Genomic DNA, 19325 nt, shown 5'->3' with positions numbered 1-19325 from the left:
ACACTCCATCTCTTCCCATTTTCTTTCTTTAGGTACCTATTCCTAAGATACCAGAAGGATATCTCTATGATTCTCAATTCAGCCTTTTATATGAACTCTAAAATACTAAAAAAAAAAAAAAAAAAAAAAAAAAAAAAAAAAGGTATCTCATAACAGAGATAACAGCTCTAAGTTTTCACCTTGAATTATACATCAGAATCAAGACAACTGAAAGTTCTGCTGCAATGCCACAATGATATAAGCATCTCCTGTTTTCTAACTCTAACAAAATGCCCCACCAAGCTATTTATGTGCTCTTACTACTACCTCTTCCCATCCTTGCGCTAGACTAACACAATCTCAAATGACTCAGTACAGTTCAAATATAAATATGAGAAGATCCCCTACTGCCAGTTTTAAGTAATAGACAAAATAAACACCAAAGTTACTATTATTAGCTACAAATACCTCTAAGAATTAAAGAATAAAAAATAAATAAAACTTTCTCATTTATGGAAAAGAGTGAATCAACTACTAAAATTCACAATTTAAATTTAGCTTTGCAAGATAAGGCAATTACTACCAAAGGAAAACTATCAGTCTGCCTTGAGTGATGTGTCTGATTTTGTATGGGGCTAAAATTTGAGACAGGATCTTTACACATAGCCAAAAGGTAGCCTTCTTGCCACTTCCATCCCAAGTTCCATGGTTGGCATGGTTACAGAAGTATACTAGTATGTCCTGATCCAAACTGCTTTTCAAAGATTTGTAAGATGGTAAGATTTACCATAGTGAAATTCCAGCTACATTTCATCAGCACCAGAGAATATATCCACTATACAGGGCAATCACATTAAACTCACAGGGCAGATCTGTGGGGGATAAAAAGGAGAAAGAAAAGAGGGGGGGAGGGAGGGAAGAGAAAGGAGGGAGATAGATAGAGAGGGAGGGAGGGACAGAAGGAGGGAGGGAGGGAGGGAAAAGAGAACATGCCATTACAGAAACCAAATCAATCACATCCCCACAGTATAGGAAGGAACTGACACACAAGTGAGTGCATGTGCACACACAGAGAGAGAGAGAGACAGAGACAGAGAGAGAGACAGACAGAGAGAGAGACAGACAGAGACACAGAGGGGAGAGGAAGGGAGGGAGGGGGAGAGGGAGAGAGAATTTGTGTGTGTGTGTGTGTGTATGTGTTAAAAAAAATCTTTAAAACTTTTTATGTAAGAAGGGCTAGCAAGATGGCTCAATAGTTTTTGTTTGTTTGGTTTTTGTTGTTGCTGCTTTTTTTTTTTTTTGAGTTTCTCTATATAGTCCTGGCTGTCCTAGAACTTGTTCTGTGGACCAGGCTGGCCTGGAACTCAAGAGACTTGCCTGCCTCTACCTGCCGAGTGCTAGGACTAAAGGTGAGGACCACCATGCCTGGCTGAGATGGCTCAATAGTTTAACAGTACTTGCTGCTCTACCAGAGGGCCTGAGTTTGATTCCTAGCACTCTACAGCTCAAAATGCCTGTAACTTCAGCTCCAAGGGATCCAATATTCTGGCTTTCTTGGACACCAGACATATACAAGGTGCACAGGCACAGACACAGATGCAAACAAAATGCCTATACACGTTAAAATAGGTCACTACTGTACAGTACTGACCAGCAAGTACAGTTCTACACTGAAACAAGGAAGGCTGTCAGCTCACCAATGTGAACAGTCATGCAGGCTGTCATGCAGGGCTTTCCGAAGCACCGAGTCTTTGTCATAAATGCCCCAGGTAGCTTGTAGTACTGAGTCAAGTAAACAGTCCCCGGCAGTCCGGTTCCAAAGTGCATACAATCTACTGTCCAAACGTGTAGCCAACTCCAAAGACCAGTTTATAATTGGAGATTCTTCCTCTAGCTCTATGAGAAATTTAAATAATACATTCATTTTCATGTCTACACAATTATAAAATATTTACTGGGCTAAAAATATTACCTACAAAAATATATATATGTAATTTGTTAATGTAAACTTTCTAAATAAGTGAAATATATTGTGGTTCTGGAATAAATAATTCAAGTTCCAAATCCTTTACAATTTTGTTTTCTAAAAATGTTTAACACAGAAACATGTTCATTCTAGAGTAAGCTGTAGAAAAAAAAAGGATTTTAAGATTTAATGTTTGTTTACTCTAACGCAGGCTATGAATGTCTTTTATGTTTTGCATTGCTAGTTTTAGGGATGGGGATCAAATCCAGAACCTTGCATATGAGACCACTATGACTCTACATCTTTAATTTAAAACAAGGCAAGACAACTATACAATAAAGCTTCCTACATTAAACACAATGAAGCAGCTAGCTGGACAAAGGTAAGTTAGAGCACTCATAGCATCCTTACCTTTTTGAACATCTCTATCAAGCACCTCATCGAATAATTTTTCTTGAACTGTTGGAGGCAAATCTTCAATATCTGCATAGAAAAACCAGACTTAAAAGCAGATCTTGTGTTTAATAACTTAGTAAGTGGAATACAAACCTCTAATAAAAACCCCTTTCTACTGAAGTTGTCAGATAATCTGTATTTAATGTTATATGAAACATGATCATGTATATGCAATTTTCCTTTCTGGGTTTCATTACTAAAATTCTTATTTAAAGTTAATATAAAAGAGGTGTAGAAAAATAATTACTTATGCATTTTAGTTTGTTCTCTCTCTTCATATGGGCAGCTTCTGCATAAACCTATTTTCAAAATTAAAAATTTTCTCATAAAAGTTAATGAACCATGGCACTTTGACACAATGCTTTGGTAACATTCCTCAAATATTCATGTTTTGTTCAGGTTACTTAATAGAGCACTCTCATGTAATAAAAAACATTACCCTTAAAAGCCCTTTGGGGGAGCTAGAGAAATGACTCTATGGTTGCTCTTGCAGAAGACCCTAGGTTCAATTCACAGCAACTATATGATAGATTAGAACCATCCTTAACTCCATTTCCAGGGAATCTGATGCCCTCTTCTGACCTCTGAGGACACCAGGCACACACAAGGTACACATGTACACATGCAGACAAAACATTCATACACATACATTAAAATTTAAATTTAAAAATCTAAAATATACATACATTATTTTTTTAAATGGCATTTTGGTTTGTTTTCTTTTTAATGTATTTATGGTTTGGCAAGATGGTTCAGCAGGAAAAATCACTTGCCACCAAGCCTAATTACTTGAGTTCAATCTCCAGGACCCATATGATGGAAGTAAAGAACCAATTCTAGTAAATGGTCCTCTGACCTCAACAATATGTCATGGCTAACATGTACACACACAAGATAAATACATGTAATAATGATTTTTCAATAAATTAGTATCGAGATGAGCTTAATATACAGTATATTTCAATGAAATTTACTGATTTTAAAAGGCTTCATGTTTAACCCTTCATGAATACACCTGACTATGAAAAAGTGAAAATACTTGGATACCAGATAGAACTTTTACTTATTGGGTATTTATTTAATATTAATCCATAAAGAGCATCCTCTAGACATTTTCAACTGTCAGAAAATTAGAAACATTAACAAATGCTTCATAAATACAGCAGAAATCAAAGAATGAAAGCAGTGATATGCTCAAAGGTACCAGTATTTTTAATTCAAATAACCCAACCCATTCAAAACCTATACCCTAATTCTTAACAGTACCAATGAGTATGCAAACAGACAGACTTGAAAATAAAGGAAAAATTAAAAATAAGAGCCTAAAAAAAGAATATTCAAAAATAAAAGGGGAAAATGAGTATATGTATGTTTGTTTTTAATATGCCAGGTGTGGTGGTACATGCCTTTAACTCCAGCACTTAAGAGGGAGATCTCTTTGAGTTCAAGGCCCAGCCAGAACTACACAATGAAATCCTATCTCAAAAAAGAAAAAAAAGAAAAAAAAAAAAAAGAAAGAAAAAGAAAGGGCATTTACTGTCTTCTAACCATCAAAGTGTTTGTTTACAAGTAGTTCTTGTATGAGTCACTTCAAGAATAAACAGAACAGTCAGATTGTTAAGATCCTAACCTATGGAGCTAGTAAGATGGCTCAACAGGTAAAAGCGCTGGGTGCTCTTCTAGAGGACCCAGGCTTGATTCCTAGCACCCACAGAGCAGCTCACTATTGACTCTAACTCCAGTCCCAGGGATCTGACACCCTCTTCTGGCCTCCATGGGTACCAGGCACACATGTGGGGCACAAATATACATGTAGGTGAAACCCCCATACACATAAAATAAAAACTTTAAAAATCCCAACTTACTTGCTTTCTTACAAAACTATATTTTTACACCACATAAAAATGTAACCTTAAGAAAACAGAGAGTGCTTTTCATAATAAATTTCAGGGTTACCTGCTGGTAATGTAAATGTTACAAGGTCAGTCAGAAAATAGCAAGCAAAATCCCCCTTTCTCTGGTGAAGAGAAGCAGCTATTTCTCTCCGGATTTGTTCTGTCAGTTCAGGACACACCATTGCTGGAATACACTTTGCTGCTTGTTGAGATACCTTAAATACAGAAAGAAACTTCCCTCTGTATCTTATACATCATAAATAGAAACAAAACACAACAGCACTTAAAAGCAAATTTTCCCCAAATTCATTTTTAATCTTAAATGTACTAGGTATTATTTCCTTGCCAATGGACATTTACATCACCAGGACAACAGTTTAAAAAGCAGTCATTAAATGTGGAATGGCAACAAATGGTACAAGATTCCAACTAGCACTCCAATTTTAGTTAGTGTATGTGCAGGGAATGATGGCACACACTTGTAATCATATCACTACTAAGTCTGAGATTGGAAGAATAGGAATTAAGAGACCTGACTCGGCTAATCTCCAACCAACCAACCAACCAGCCAACCAGAGTTCCTCTGCAGTAACTCTAAGTTATAAGAAGAGTATCTATTAGTAAAAGTGGTTGCCAAGTGAGCCAGTCACTTCTACTCTCTGCTGTTAGCAATCTGGTGAGAGAACAAGCTAAAAACACCTTCATATTATAAACGGGACCTGGAGCATGTCTTGTAGTAATCTACTGATTTTGGTAACCGTATCATCTGCATATTACTGATATTAAAGGAGCCAGAATTGGTAAGAACTCAGCAGAATTAACACAGCTACAGGACTCCTTATTTTGATTTTACTGAGTGCCAGTACTATAAAATTTTTTTATTACATTCTAGCTCCATGAACCTAGAAATCAAAGTTCAAGTAACTGAAAATTAAGAAACAATTATCAGGTATTTTCAGAATGGACTATTTGTCAGATAACAAGAATACCCCAAATTCGTGAATAACATGAATACCCCAAATTCTTTTTTAAAACAACATACAACGGACCTTGAATATATTTCAAGAAAAGCTTGAAACATTCCCGTCACACTACCATCCTTAAACCCTGAAACCTGTTTCTTATCTCTCCTTTTCAGCCTTCTGACTTCAACCATCCTCCTTAGGCCAGTTGTGCTTAACCTGGAGTCCATAAATTGAAAAAGATCCACAGACTTTACTACACAAGAATCCTTCATTTTCCTTAACTAATGGCCTAAACTATAAAGTATTTTCTTGTAATAAACATCATCCAGAAGAACTTGGTTCTATGCATTTTCTATAAACATACCCTCTTAGGTCAGATTTGCACCCTACTTCTGTACCCTCCCTAATGGCCCCTTTAAAAACAATCATTGGGAGCGCCTATACTTTCCACTGAAATAAATATTTAATATTAATTTTGTTCTTGACCTCAATCAACACTTCTCTTCTCTCTCCCCAACTGGGTCTATCAGCCCCAGAAAATATTACAAAAGTGAAAATAATGCGTTTCTTAAATTGACTCATAAAGCTGAGTACTGAGTTTAATCCCAGACAGGAAGCAGAAGTAAATTTCCGTGAGTTCAAGGCTAGCCAGGATTACATAGTGAGATCTTGTTGTTTTTTTTTTTTTAAAAAAAACAAACAAACAAAACCCCCTCAGGAACCACAACTTCTACTTTGATAACATTTCTGCATTTTCTTTTCAGTCATCTGCTTTAGGTGACATCAGCAGCCACGAACAGTACTGTGAATGAACCCACATAGCAGGGTAGTTAATAGCCCCTTGTAGTCAATAGACCCTTGTAGATGAGCCTGGAAGCAGATTCTCTAGTGCTAGTCAAGTTTTTTGACTTACAACCCTATCCAACAGCTTGACAATACTATGTTTATGTATGGGTAAGATCTTGCATGTGCATGTGTATGAGTACCTGTACACATTATTCAAATGCTTTTAGAAGCTAGATTTTGATGTCATGTGTATTCCTTATGACTTTCCATTTCATTTTACTAGACAGGGTCTCTCACTGAGCCTGGAGCTTAGCATTTCAGTTAGCCAGCTTGCTTCAGGGATCTTCTGTCTCTGACTCCTGAGTGCTGGGATTACAGGAGGTCCTCATGCCTGTCCAACATTTTTGTGGGTGCTGAGGATTTAAATTCTGATCTTTAAAGACACTTAAAGAGCAGACACTTTTCCCAGAGTCATCTTCAAGGCATCTTGACCTGAATCATTCAGCTAAGATTCCCAACTCCTGCAAAATGTTTAAGTAACAAAATGTCTGTCTTAAGCTAATGTCTTTGAGGTAATTTGTGACATAACAATCATGAATTCATAGATACTTTAGTACCATCTCACCATTAGTCCCCAGACTGCTTTTAGAAGCCTAGTAACTAGAATGTACCTTTTGAGCCCTGTGTTCACAAGCCCAAAGAAATCTATGAATATCCTAAAAATTTTAACCCTGGCTCACAGCCATCTTCTTATATCTGGTCACATGCCATCAATGGCAACTACACCAACCACTATGGCATCTCCCGCAATGCAACAATTCTAGTGGCCATTACAACACCAATACAGTCATCACATTTAGGACCCTACAAAGATACTGTACTCTAGCCCATGTTTCAAAATCGAATCCCTCTACTCACACTGATCCTTTTTAATAATGCATATCTAATACTCAGCAGCCTGCCTCTTTCTAAACTTTTCTTCCCTGAGTCTACCCAACCTCTTCCCCTGATGTCACTGGGATCTTGCCAAATTAAACGCAATGGCTGGCCAATAAAATCGAGTTTTCATCTATCTTGCATATTTTTTAATCTCCATATAGTATCCTGGATACTGGCAAATTAGAATAATCAATTTATATTCTTATATAAAGTATACCCAGAAAATGCATAGTGACAAAAACTGAATCCACAATTATCTTTTTGTACTTTTATTCTATATCTCTTATTATGAAAAATAAAGTCTCTTATCTGAATAATAAAGTCATATCCTCAGGAATATGATCCCTTATGCCTTCACAGTCTACTTAACTCAATTCTCCCCCAAGCTTACTTCACATGCTAACTTCTATTCCTCCTCAAGAAATCTGATGAAATGCAGTTCAGGTACCTTGCATGCACAAGTCCATCCCTAACATGACATAAAACAGGTATGGCAGTGCACACCTATAATGTGCTCAAAAGGTGAAGGAAGGTTAGAAGTTCAAGGTTATCCTCAGTTTCATAGCAAGTTGAAAGCTAGTCTGGGATATATGAGATCCTGTGAAGGGGAAGGAGGAAAGGCAAAAGGAGGAACAGGAGCAGGGAGAGAGGGAAACTTGTTGAGATAGGATTTGCTCTAAACATAAAGGGAAAACACCTCCCAAGTTCTTTCCTAAGTACTCAGTAAGAATTACCCACTCATGTCTCCACTTGTCTAGAAACTCAATAAAGAAAGAGTTATATCCTCCTTAGCCACAGAGCTTGGCACACAGCAGAAGTACTGAATAAATATTTCTTAGTTGAATGAACAAATAAAAAAAAATAAGTCCCAGCTGGGACTTTAATCCCAGCATGCCTTTAATCCCAGCACTTGGGAGGCAGAGGCAGGTGGATTTCTGAGTTTGAGGCCAGCCTGGTCTACAGAGTGAGTTCCAGGACAGCCAGGGCTACACAGAGAAACCCTGTCTCAAAAAACCAAAAGGGAAAAAAATACAATGGAAAGAGGTAGCATGAGAAATGGCTCTGTAGTTAAGAACACTGGCTGCTCTTGCAGAGGACATGAATTTGGTTCCTGGCACCTACATAACATCTTGCAACAAACTATAACTCCAGTTCCAAGGGGATCTAACACCATCTTCCAGCCTTTGAAATCACTGCACTCACATTGTGCACACATATACATACAAGCAAGCAAAAGACTCATACACAATAAATAAAAATAACTTTTGAAAAAACTATTAAAATCTCTTAAATGTAAAATGATTTTTAAAACCAAGTAAAAATGTTTAAAACATTTAAGAACAGTTTGAGAAAACACTGTCACATTAAAAATAAAAATTATGGCTGGGGATATAGCTCAGTGGTAAGACACTTGCCTAGTATATACAAGGCCCTATACTCAACCCACAGTGTATCAACAAAATAATAAATAATGAAAAAACTAAAGTACCTATTTCTTCAATATATAAGAACATTAAAGCTGGTGAGAGTTCAGTGATAATACATTTGTTTACCCTTAAAGTCAAAAACCTAAATGCCACACTTACCTCTGTAAGCAATATCGCTAACATGTCCTGCCTCTGAAAGCGTATGGCCAGGTGTACCAGAGTGTAGCCAACATCAAAAGCAGAAGGACGGTTCAGCAAGCGTACTTCATCTGCAGTAAGCTGGCGTGCAATATCTCCTCCTGATGACTTGTATGCTTCTATGGCTGCTAAATCACCTTCCACAACCCCTAAAACAAGCACCAACATAGAAAAGTACTTATTTTTTTTTCTAAGAAGTATATACAAAGGAAGTGGCCACATTAAACTCTTTCAAACATTTCTTTGTCCTTCCTGGATCCTGGAATATCACTTATATGTCCTAAAGAAAATAAGGAAAATTAGTGTTTCTCTACCATTTCAAATTTCTTTCCAGACTAGAACTACCTAGTTTGGTACTTACCTCACATCATGGTTAGGCTCCATGCTATGGCAAGCTCTAAAGAACTACTAGACTATAGTAAGTGGATTAAAATTAATGAGGAAAACCTAGTTTGAGAAACTAGACTTCACAGAAGAAATGAACCTTTATTGTTTTGTACTGACCCTGATAGCAAAACCCAAAGAGATGTACATGTGATTCCAGTTAGTGTTTGGCTGTTTCAAAATAAATAGAATTATGTGTTTATTTTGTGTATAGGAATACACTGTAGCTGTGTTCAAACAAAACAGAAGAGGGCATCAGGTCCCATTACAGATGGTTGTGAGTCACGGTGTCTTTGCTGGGAATTAAACTCAAGACGACTAGAAGAACCGTCAGTGCTGAGCCATCTCTCCAGCCCCCTTTACCTGCATTTTTAAAGCATAATAAAACAAACACAGAGCTTTTTACTGTGCTGTGTAGGTCTAAAATAATTTTCATTTTAAATAAAAATTGACAGCATTTTGAATTCAGAATCTCCTAAGACTTCCTCATATATGTTACAAATTGTTCATGAATAGCATAGGTGTACTGATTCCCAACTGTAATTACAGCCCTCTACTTAGGAGTTAAAGGCAAGAGGGCAGTGTGTTCATGACAAGCCTGGACTACAACAGTGATTTTCAGGCTAGACTATGTTAGAGAGACAATGTCTCTAAACAAAGTGAATAGTTTTAATCCCAGCACTTGGGAGACAGAAGCAGACAGATCTCTATACGGCCAGCCTGGTCTATGGGGGTGGGGGTGGGGTTACAGGGGGTGTGGGGCAGTGACAGTTGTTAAAACATAAAACTTAAAAAATACTATACAATTTTAAATATGCTAAAATAAAACAATTAGAATAGGAATATAAAATAAATACCATTTTTAAAAGCCATAAACCTTCTATTCACTATTTTATTAACCTTAGCACAAATTAATGTTAAGTAAAGAAAGTACTTCCTGATCAGTATGGATGATAAACAGCCTTCAGGGGGTGACAAGGCACACTAGCTTCTAATAAATACAGTAAAACAAATTACTAAACTATTTTTCTGTGTTTCCTAAGTTAGGTCAGAAAAAAAAGTTCTTCCAAGTAAAATGCTAAAATTAGCTAAAAATATTCTTAGTGTGCTTTTAAAAGGCATTTTAATTGCCATTTTGAATTAGGAATTGAGATAAAAGTACTCTTTATACGTGGTATATGAAGGAGAAAATGGTATGAGAAGCAAAAAAGACAGTAAGTACATGACACCAATCTTCCCCAAAATCCTTTAAATCACATCTGTGAGACACGAATGAAGGTCAGCTTTACAAGTTTTCAAACTCTGTAGAGTCATGGATCTTTTCTACAAATTTAACCCTACCCCCAAACCCCAACATGTACATACAAACTTTTCAGGTTAGGGTTCCTAAGAACGTATGCATGATATTGTAGACTGCATAGTACTAGTTCTTATGTGTCTCAGACAGGAGGACCCAGTGAGTCTAAGAGCTTAACAAGAGGCTAATAACAACAAAATTTTTCAACTCAAACTATAAAAAAAGCCCACTACATTTAGGCTGGGAGTGAAGCTTGCCCCATGGCAGACCTTTTGCCATGCATGAAGACCTAAGTTAATCCTAAAACCACAAAAACAAAACAACCAACTGTAACTCTCATGTTATTAAATAAGAATGTCACCAGGCAGTGGTGGCACATGCCTTTAGACTCAGCCTGGGCCACATAACTAGTCCCAGAACAGCCAGGGCTACACAGAGAAACAAACAAACAAAAAGAATGTCTTCTTACAAAAATTCTAGTTTGCATTTTGGGTCAATACATTGCTTACCACACAGTTCAACTATGAATGCCAACTCTAATCCACTTTAAACATAAAGGCTTCAAAACATCCTGGACCAAACTGTAGTACAGTTAGCATGAGACAACATAACATCTTCCTGAAGCACAAAGCTCAAGAGCAGTTATAAGTAGTACTATTTAAATGAAAGTCATCTATCATTAAAGAGTTTACTATTTCTAATTATGTTCAAGTATATAGAATGCCTAAAAATAATTTAATGTAGTTTATAGTAGTCAAACCGGGTATATTCATCATCTCCTTTTATTTCTATAATTTATTTTACTTTGATTGATAGGGCCTCTCAGTTTAGTCCAAGTCTAGAATTCACTGTATACTAAAGAATGTCCTCAAACTTGAGGCAATTCCACCTAAGTCGACCAACTGATAGGACTACAGGTATATGCCACCACACCCTACTCTACAGTCTTTACAAAGACAAGTTTCCCCCTTTCAGTCCTATCAGAGCCAGAACTAGGGATGAAGTATAATTCAGTGATAGCACACATATGTAGCAATTAAAAAGCAATGGGTCTGATACCCAACATAGGAAGTAAAAAACACTACATCTCTGTACCTTTTACAGATTTTGGCTTAAAACCTAAAAACATTATCTATTTATAAAATACATATCATACATAAAATGCTCCAAGTTCTGAAAGTAGCCCAAAAGCTTGATCTGTATACCTGAATAGACAGAGGAAGATTTATGCATGTGTACAAACATATAGACATATATGAAACTGTTGTGAGCTCAAATACTTTTTCCCTGAAGTGCAAATATGAGGTAATCTAAAGCTAAATACCAAGTGTCTTCTCTCTTTGATTTGGAAGATCCTCTAAATCTCTGCCTTTACTCTTCAGCTAAGTCATTGTACAGCTGATGTCTTAGAAGTTCTTAATTCGTTTCTTTACTTATGTTTCTGAGGGACTTCTGAAATTAGCACTGGCACATGGGGTGAGGAGATCAGATGCACCAAACTATGCAAACTACACCTGGAACTACAACTGACATTACTGCTTGTCAACATATCCTTTCAAAAACTATAAACTGAACTCTATGTTATATGTCTCACACCTCAGAAAGCTAAGTCACAGACACAGAGCTAGTCAGAATTTTCAATTGATTTGAACATCAAAAATACTGAATTCTCCCCTCCCACTCAAGTCTTTGTTAAAACTCAAGCAGGACTATGCTGTTGTTCCCCAAAACACAGACCAGAAACAGAGGAGACAGAGGAAAAAGACTCCAACCTTCCCAGCACACAAATGGGTACAATATACCTCTTTTTAATAACACTTTGGAATATATAATTCCATTGTGTTCTTTATCCATACGAGCTTATACTTTAACCAGTAAATTTTCATCTACAAAGATTAATAAATTTATTACAGGTCAAAGTTCATGAGAGCATCATGAAACTGTCCAAGTTTTGTTAAATTTTACATGTTGCTCAAAAAGAACTACTGATCAATTTTAGAGTTTCTTCACTTGAGCTTTCACTGTAGGTTTGATGCTTAAAAGTACTACCTGGGGGCTGGTGAGATGGCTCAGCGGGTAAAGGCACTGACTGCTCTTCCAAAGGTCCTGAGTTCAAATCCCAACAACCACATGGTGGCTCACAACCACCCGTAATGAGATCTGATGCCCTCTTCTGGTACGTCTGAAGACAGCTACAGTGTACTTATATATAATAATAAATAAATCTTTTTTTTTAAAAAAAAAGTACTACTTGGCTTGTGTCATATAATTAAATATTAGCCACCACATTTCTCTGCTTAGGAGGTGGGAGGGTAACACAACCACAAAGATTTCCCTGAGCTCTTTACATTTTTAGCAACTGCTAACATCAGGGATGAAAGTAAGAAAAAAACAGAAGCACTGAAGGCAGGAAAGGGCCACAAATAAATATCAAGTGATAAAACCTCACTTTATAGAACAAAGGCTAGGCGGGGTAAGCTGAGAGCAGGGAAGTTAATCCATTCTAAGAGAAGAGACAGGTATTATTTAAACCTGCTCTTTAGGCTTCTGACCACTCATAATGTCCCCAAAAGTAACTGAAATACCTTAGTATTCTTTAACAAACTTATATTGTGTTTCCTGTCCCTCCTTCTTTGTATTATTATAAAGGCAAATAAAAAGAGAACTGGAAGCATTCTGAGATTAACTCCAAACCAACAACCTAAAACTGACCCACAATATCATTACACACTCAAAATTACCTAATTACTGGCAATCAGAAATGAGGAGGATGTTAATGTATTTCTTAAATTCTTCAGACTTTAGGTAAATGAAAGTATATTACTAGCTGCCAAATAAACTCTTTAAGAGGCTGCCACAGCAGGAACAGCTCACATCATATTGTCCGATAAACTGGGCCAGAGTGGGACCTAACATATTTTGAAGCCACAGGTCAGACTCACTGAGGACTTCACAGCTACTATGGAACTCCACTGGTTAGCATCTGGAGCTGGCTCATTAAATGTTTCAATAATGGACTTATTTTTTCCCCCATATATGGCACAGTTTTCAAAGTTTTGCCTTATTTTCCTTTATGACATAAAATCATAATGGTAACTAACTTTGAAAAAAATGCCAAATGGTAAAAAAAAAGCCAAGACTTACCTGAACCCACATGGGCCAGCTCAACACTACCCTGGAGTTCTATGGTAGCTGTGTAACATCACAGCATGGTTTATGCTGTGGGGTGAGGGTGGACCTGGAGACAGCAGGCACAATTTCAGGAACCCTTAAAGAGAAAAGTTAGTTTTAAGTGGTAGTGTTCAGAATGTCCTGCAGGATGGTCAGTAGAAAGATACAGACGTGGCTGGCTGTACTGACTAGGCAGCTTTCTCTTCCTAAGGCTTATTTAATTGACTTTGAATACTAATAAAAACTATCCCACCCAGTAACTATTCTTTAAAATACCCTTAAAATAGCCTTAGGTATAGTTTAATCATAACCTAGACTCAAATATTTGCAAGAAACTCTTTTAATGCTCAAATAAGTATTGCATTTTTTGTGTGTAAGAGACAGAGAGTGTGTTGTGCATGTGTGTATCTACAGAAGTCAGATGAAAATGTCACTGAGTGTCCTACTCTTATCACCTTCCATCTTATTCCTTTATGACAAAGTCTCTCACTGAACCTGAAGATACGCTGGTAAGCCAGAAAGCCCACAACCCTGGAGTTATAAAGAAAAGGAGTTACATGTTCATGGCTACTCTTGGCTTTTAATGTGGGTGCTAGAATCTAAGGGTGCTAAGGTCCCCAGGCTCACACAGCAAGCACTCTTACCCATTAAGCCATCTCTCCAAGATGAAAAGCTGAATTTTATTTTAATGCCCTTAGCATTTTTAACTATGCCTTCAGCTATGTACAAGCAAACCTAATTACAGAAATAATTTGAGCAGATCAGACAAACTACCTCCTAATTGCATTTTTCCTAATTGCATTTTGACATAACCAATGTCAAAAAGCTCAGGCCTGCCATTTCTATTACTAGAATAGTATACCAGAACAGTGGCCTTTCAAAAGAAAAATCAATAAATGAGAAATCAGAAGTTGAAAATAATTATTCATTTGTATTTTATATGTATGAGTGTTTTGACTGCATTCCTGAACATATATGTACTATGCACATGCCTGGCAGCAAAGGAGACCAGAAGGTATTGAATCCCTGGAACTGGAGTTACAATCAGTTAGCTGCAAAGTGAGTACTGGAAACTAAATCCAGGTCCTCTGTAAAAGCAGCAAACTATATGATCTCTCTGAAAATATGTTTTTAGACCTAGTTATAATCAAGCCTAACGTCTTTCCAATCTCATTATTCATTAAAACATTCTCTTTAGGAAAATAAAAGAATATTTTAATAATGAAATAAGGAAGTCAAAAAGTTCCTAATACCTTTAAAATTACCTATTAACAATTACAGCAGTATAACAAATATAGTTTATACCTCTGAGCTCTTCCTTTCTTCCTTCTATCTTTGATCAGACTATTAACCCAACTATTGTGAAAATATAAATTCCAAAGTCGTGGGTAAATATGACAGGTACTTTCAAAAGAAAGGGGATCTTGATGGGCAGAAAAAAAGTACTATAAAATGCATAATGAAAGGATTTAAAGGAACAAATCATAAAAATCATCTTTAGTACAAGCCATCAGAAATAAGTACAAATATTAGCAAGTTAGAGAAATGAGCTTGATCTCCAATTTTAATATAACCAAAAACATCACTGAAGCATACAACTGAAAGGAAGTTGTTTTTTTTTTTAATGGAGAATTTTAAAAGAGCACTTTTAAAATTTACATAAATGGTATATGCCAAACCCCCATTCACCAATGCAGTCAAACCCAAAGGTTCTCTATCTTCCAAACAGCAACAAAAACTGAATCCCAGGCATAGTGGCACACACACACACACTCAAGAAACAGAGACAGATATATCTGAGTTCAAGGCCAGCCTGGTCTACAAAGCGAGTTCCAGGGTAGAATAGCCAGTGCTACACAGGGAAACCCCATCTATTAAAAAAAACACAAACCATAAGAAACTCAAGAAAAAGGAAAACCAAAGTGTGGATACTTCGTTCCTTCTTAAAAGGGGGAACAAAATACCCATGGAAGGAGTTATAGAGACTAACTATGGAGCAGAGACTAAATAAAGGAAGGACAATTCAGAGACTGCTCTGCCTGCTCTGCTCTTCCCATATTCAGTCATCAAAACTAGACACTATTGTGGATGCTAGCAAGTGCTGGATGACTGGAGCCTGATATAACTGTCTCCTGAGAGGCTCTTCCAGTACCCGACTAATACAGAAGTAGAGGCTCACAGCCATCCATTGGACTGAGTACAGGGTCCCCAATGAAGGAGCTAGAGAAAGGACCCAAGGAGCTAAAGGGTTTGCAGCCCCTTAGGACGAACAACAATATGAACTAACTAGTACCCTCAGAGCTCCGAGGGACTAAAACACCAACCAAAGAGTTCACATGGTGGGACTAATGGCTCCAGAAGCATATGTATAGCAGAGGATGGCTAAGTTGGTCATCAATGGAAGGAGAGGCCCTTGGCCCTGTGAAGGTTCTATGCCCCAGTGTAGGGGAATGCCAGGGCCAGTAAGCAGGAGGGGATGGGGTGGTGAGCAGGGAGAGGGGGGAGGGAACAGGGGTTTGTTTTAGTTTTGTTTTTTTTTTAATTTTATTTATTTTTTCTTTCTTTTTTTCTTTTTTTTGGGGGGGGAGGGGAACCTGAGAAAGGAGATATTGTAAATAAAGAAAACATCTAATAAAAAAAATTCCCTATACTATCACAGTATCTTGATTGACTTTGTTTAGAATTATTCTATTTTAGAAAGGCCTGGCAGCTGTGCCTAACCTTCTAACATGAGGTGTGGTGGTTTGAATATGCTTGGTCCACAAGAAGTGGCACTATTAGTAGGTGTAACTTTGTTGGAGTAGGTGTGGCCTTGTTGGAGGAAGTGTGTTACTGTGGGGGTGGGCTTCGATGTCCTATGTTCAAGCTCCACCCAGGGTGGAAGAGAGATCCTCCTTTTGGCTGACTGCAGAAGACAATCTTCTGCCTGCCTGCCTTTAAACCAAAATATAGAATTCTCTGCTCCTCCAACACCAAGCCTGCCTGGATGCTGCAAGCTTCCCACCTTGACGATATAACTTGAAAGCCAGCACCAATTAAATTTTATTGTTTATAAGAGTTACCTTGTTTATGGTGCCTTTTCACAGTAATAAAACCCAAACTAAGACACTAGGATACATCACTGTCATCTACAAAGTTCACACAGCTCATGAACCATGGAATCAGCCATGCATGGTGCCACCCACATACCTTTAATCAAAGCACTCAGAAAGCAGAAGACAGCAGATCTCTGTGAGTTCAAGGCCTGCCTAGTCTACAGATTGAATTTCAAGACAACCAGGGTCTCTAATCCACCCCACCCCCTGTGTGCAAAAATAAAACAAGCATGTAATCAAGTTGGGGGAGGTTAGGAAAGGAAATCACACACAAAAATCTCTGAATATTTTTAGTTTGCTATTTGCTATTGGGCCACATTCAGAGCTATTCTTGGTGGCTTATGATGTGACGATCATGAGTCGGTGGTCATCCAGACAGTGAATCATCAAGTGAGAAAGCATGTTATATAAGTACTGAGTTCATGTAGATGAGCACAAAGCTATCTGCTTTTCAGCCAAAAACATCAAACAGCAAAGTCCCCATCATTTGCTACTACAGGAAAAGGTTCCACAGCTTAACTAACGATAGCCCATACAAAACTGATTGGATATTCTGCACAGCAGTTTCAAGCCCTTATGCACAACAATACACACATGAGATGTCCTCATATCATATCTAAAATTATCCTGTCCTTTCCTATCTTCTCTCTATATACCTATCCAATGGAGGTGTTCAAACCAAAAAACCTGACTATTTTCTTTAACAACTTTTCCTCCTCTCAGCCAATATAAAGTCTTCCAATTTTTGTCAGTTCTACCTCTGATCTGCTCCTCCCAGGTGTTGGTCCTTCACTTTTTCCTACATTGTGGCCAGAATGGTCTTCCTAAACCATCAATTAGATGGAGGCATTCCTTTCAGAGGTTTCAAAGGGTTGCTGCTGCCCTTATACACAGAGAGCTAAACTTATCCAGGTGAACAGACCTCAAATAGTTCACCCTTTTCTACATGTTACCTCTACCATGTTTTATTTTTCAGTCCAACTATGATTAATTCTTTCAAACTGTGCATTCTTGACTCTTAACACGTTTTGTGTATGTGCCTGTAAAAATCAGGTCAACTCCTTCATCATTCTCTACCTTACTTTTTTCCCTCTTTTATTCCATGTCCAAGGAGGGGTGAAGCACAGGTATGCATATGTATTGAAGCCAGAGGGCAACTTGTAATAACTGGTTCTCTCCTTCTACCCTGTGAGTCTCAGGGATCAAACTCCAGTACCATGCCTGCCTACCTGCTGACATGCTCTCTGTCATGACATTCATAGACTTACCTACTGAAACTATAAACTCTCTTTCTTCTGTAAGTTGCTTTAGTCAAGGTCTATTATCACAGCAAAAGAAAAGTAAGACAGTAATTCAGGTTTGTATTACATTATTTAGTTATTTTTTTAATCTTTATTAACTACTGTGTTGCTGTGTAGGTGTGATGGAGAAAGAGGGAACATATGTGCCAGAGAGCTGTGAAAATCAGAGAACTATTCTGTGGAATCTGTTCTCTTCTTCCACCTATACATGGGTTCCAGGGATCAAATTCAGGTTTATGCAATGAGTTTTACTCACTGAGCCATCTCCTTGGCCCATATATTTAGGTCTTAAAACATGCATCCCAACTCACTACATAGCTGGAAACTTAAAACTTCTGATCTTCCTATCTCTACTTTTCAAGCATGAGCCACCATACCCAGCAGCTAACAACCACCTGTCACTCCAGTTTCAGGGATTCAATGTCCATTTCTGGCTTCCCTGTGCACCTCGTACATATAATACATATGGCAGGCAAAACACTCATATACATAAAAGAAATAAATCTTAAGATATAGAAAAAGACAATGATACACAGGCATTATTCAGAGATATCAGAAGCACCACTAAATAACTTCATCTCTGTAGTATTCCTCCCTCTCCAAAAAGTAATACCTAGTTGAATCTATATCACAGAAAAACTTAAAATTGAGAGTTATTCTAAAAAACTGAAATTTTCAAACATTAATGCCATAAAAGAATATTTTTTAAAAAACTATCACTGCTCTAGACTAAAAGATTGAACAGACAAAATAACTGAATGCAGTATCATCTGCCTTGATTTAACAGGGTGGGACAAAGCAATCAGAGGAACTAATGAATGTGGTGGACTCCAGTACTCCATTTCCTGCATAATTATAGCCTGAGTTATATGGGTCAAATGTCCTTGTTATTGGAAAATACACTAAAAGAAAGATTTAGGGGCAAAGTGTCACATGTACTTTGACTAACTCAAGTGTTTCAGTAGCAACAGGCCAGTAAGAGAAAAGACAGGCGCCAAATAGTAACAAAGTAGACAATGAAGCACCATGACAAGACTACACAATCCTGTGCGCTGCTTGTACCTTTCATACAGACTGTGATGTTCCTCAGAATAGGCTGATGATATACTGAGCTGTCTGTAAGACTGGAAATGAAGAAAGAAAAATAAATTATTTTAATCTTTTTTTTCTTAAAGAAGCCCAACTCTCAATGCTTGGGTTCTGCCCACAATATACACAACTTACTTCAATAATGCTTCTAAATTTTGGGGTTTTTATGTTTTGTTTTAAACTGTAACACTGAGTCCAAGTACAACCTTCTATAGTCCATTATGTAGTTCAGGCTGTCCTCAAATTTCTGGCAATCTTCCTGCCTCAGAGTCTTCTTCTTCTTCTTCTTCTTCTTTTTTTTTTTAAAAAATATGTTCATAGCAGCCTTATTTATAATAGCCAGAACCTGGAAACAACCCAGATGTCCCTCAACAGAG

The 19325-nt window shown here is 37.4% G+C and overlaps 1 protein-coding gene across 4 annotated transcripts in view; it reads right to left on the bottom strand.

Annotated features, from left to right (window-relative positions):
- The window catches only part of Zranb1 (zinc finger RANBP2-type containing 1), a 62774-nt gene that overhangs the window by 11372 nt on the left and 32077 nt on the right, over positions 1-19325 (bottom strand). For all 4 annotated transcript variants that reach the window (XM_031388604.1, XM_031388607.1, XM_031388606.1 and 1 more), the window contains 4 exons: positions 8573-8760; positions 4358-4511; positions 2357-2428; positions 1677-1875 (listed from right to left, as the gene is read on the bottom strand). In XM_031388604.1, the coding sequence (XP_031244464.1) occupies positions 1677-1875; positions 2357-2428; positions 4358-4511; positions 8573-8760 (613 nt within the window). The remainder of the gene's footprint in view (positions 1-1676; positions 1876-2356; positions 2429-4357; positions 4512-8572; positions 8761-19325) is intronic.

This window comes from Mastomys coucha, unplaced genomic scaffold (assembly GCF_008632895.1).
Source record: "Mastomys coucha isolate ucsf_1 unplaced genomic scaffold, UCSF_Mcou_1 pScaffold21, whole genome shotgun sequence".
Taxonomy (NCBI): Eukaryota; Metazoa; Chordata; class Mammalia; order Rodentia; family Muridae; genus Mastomys; species Mastomys coucha.
This window is presented reverse-complemented; position numbering and strand designations above follow the sequence as displayed.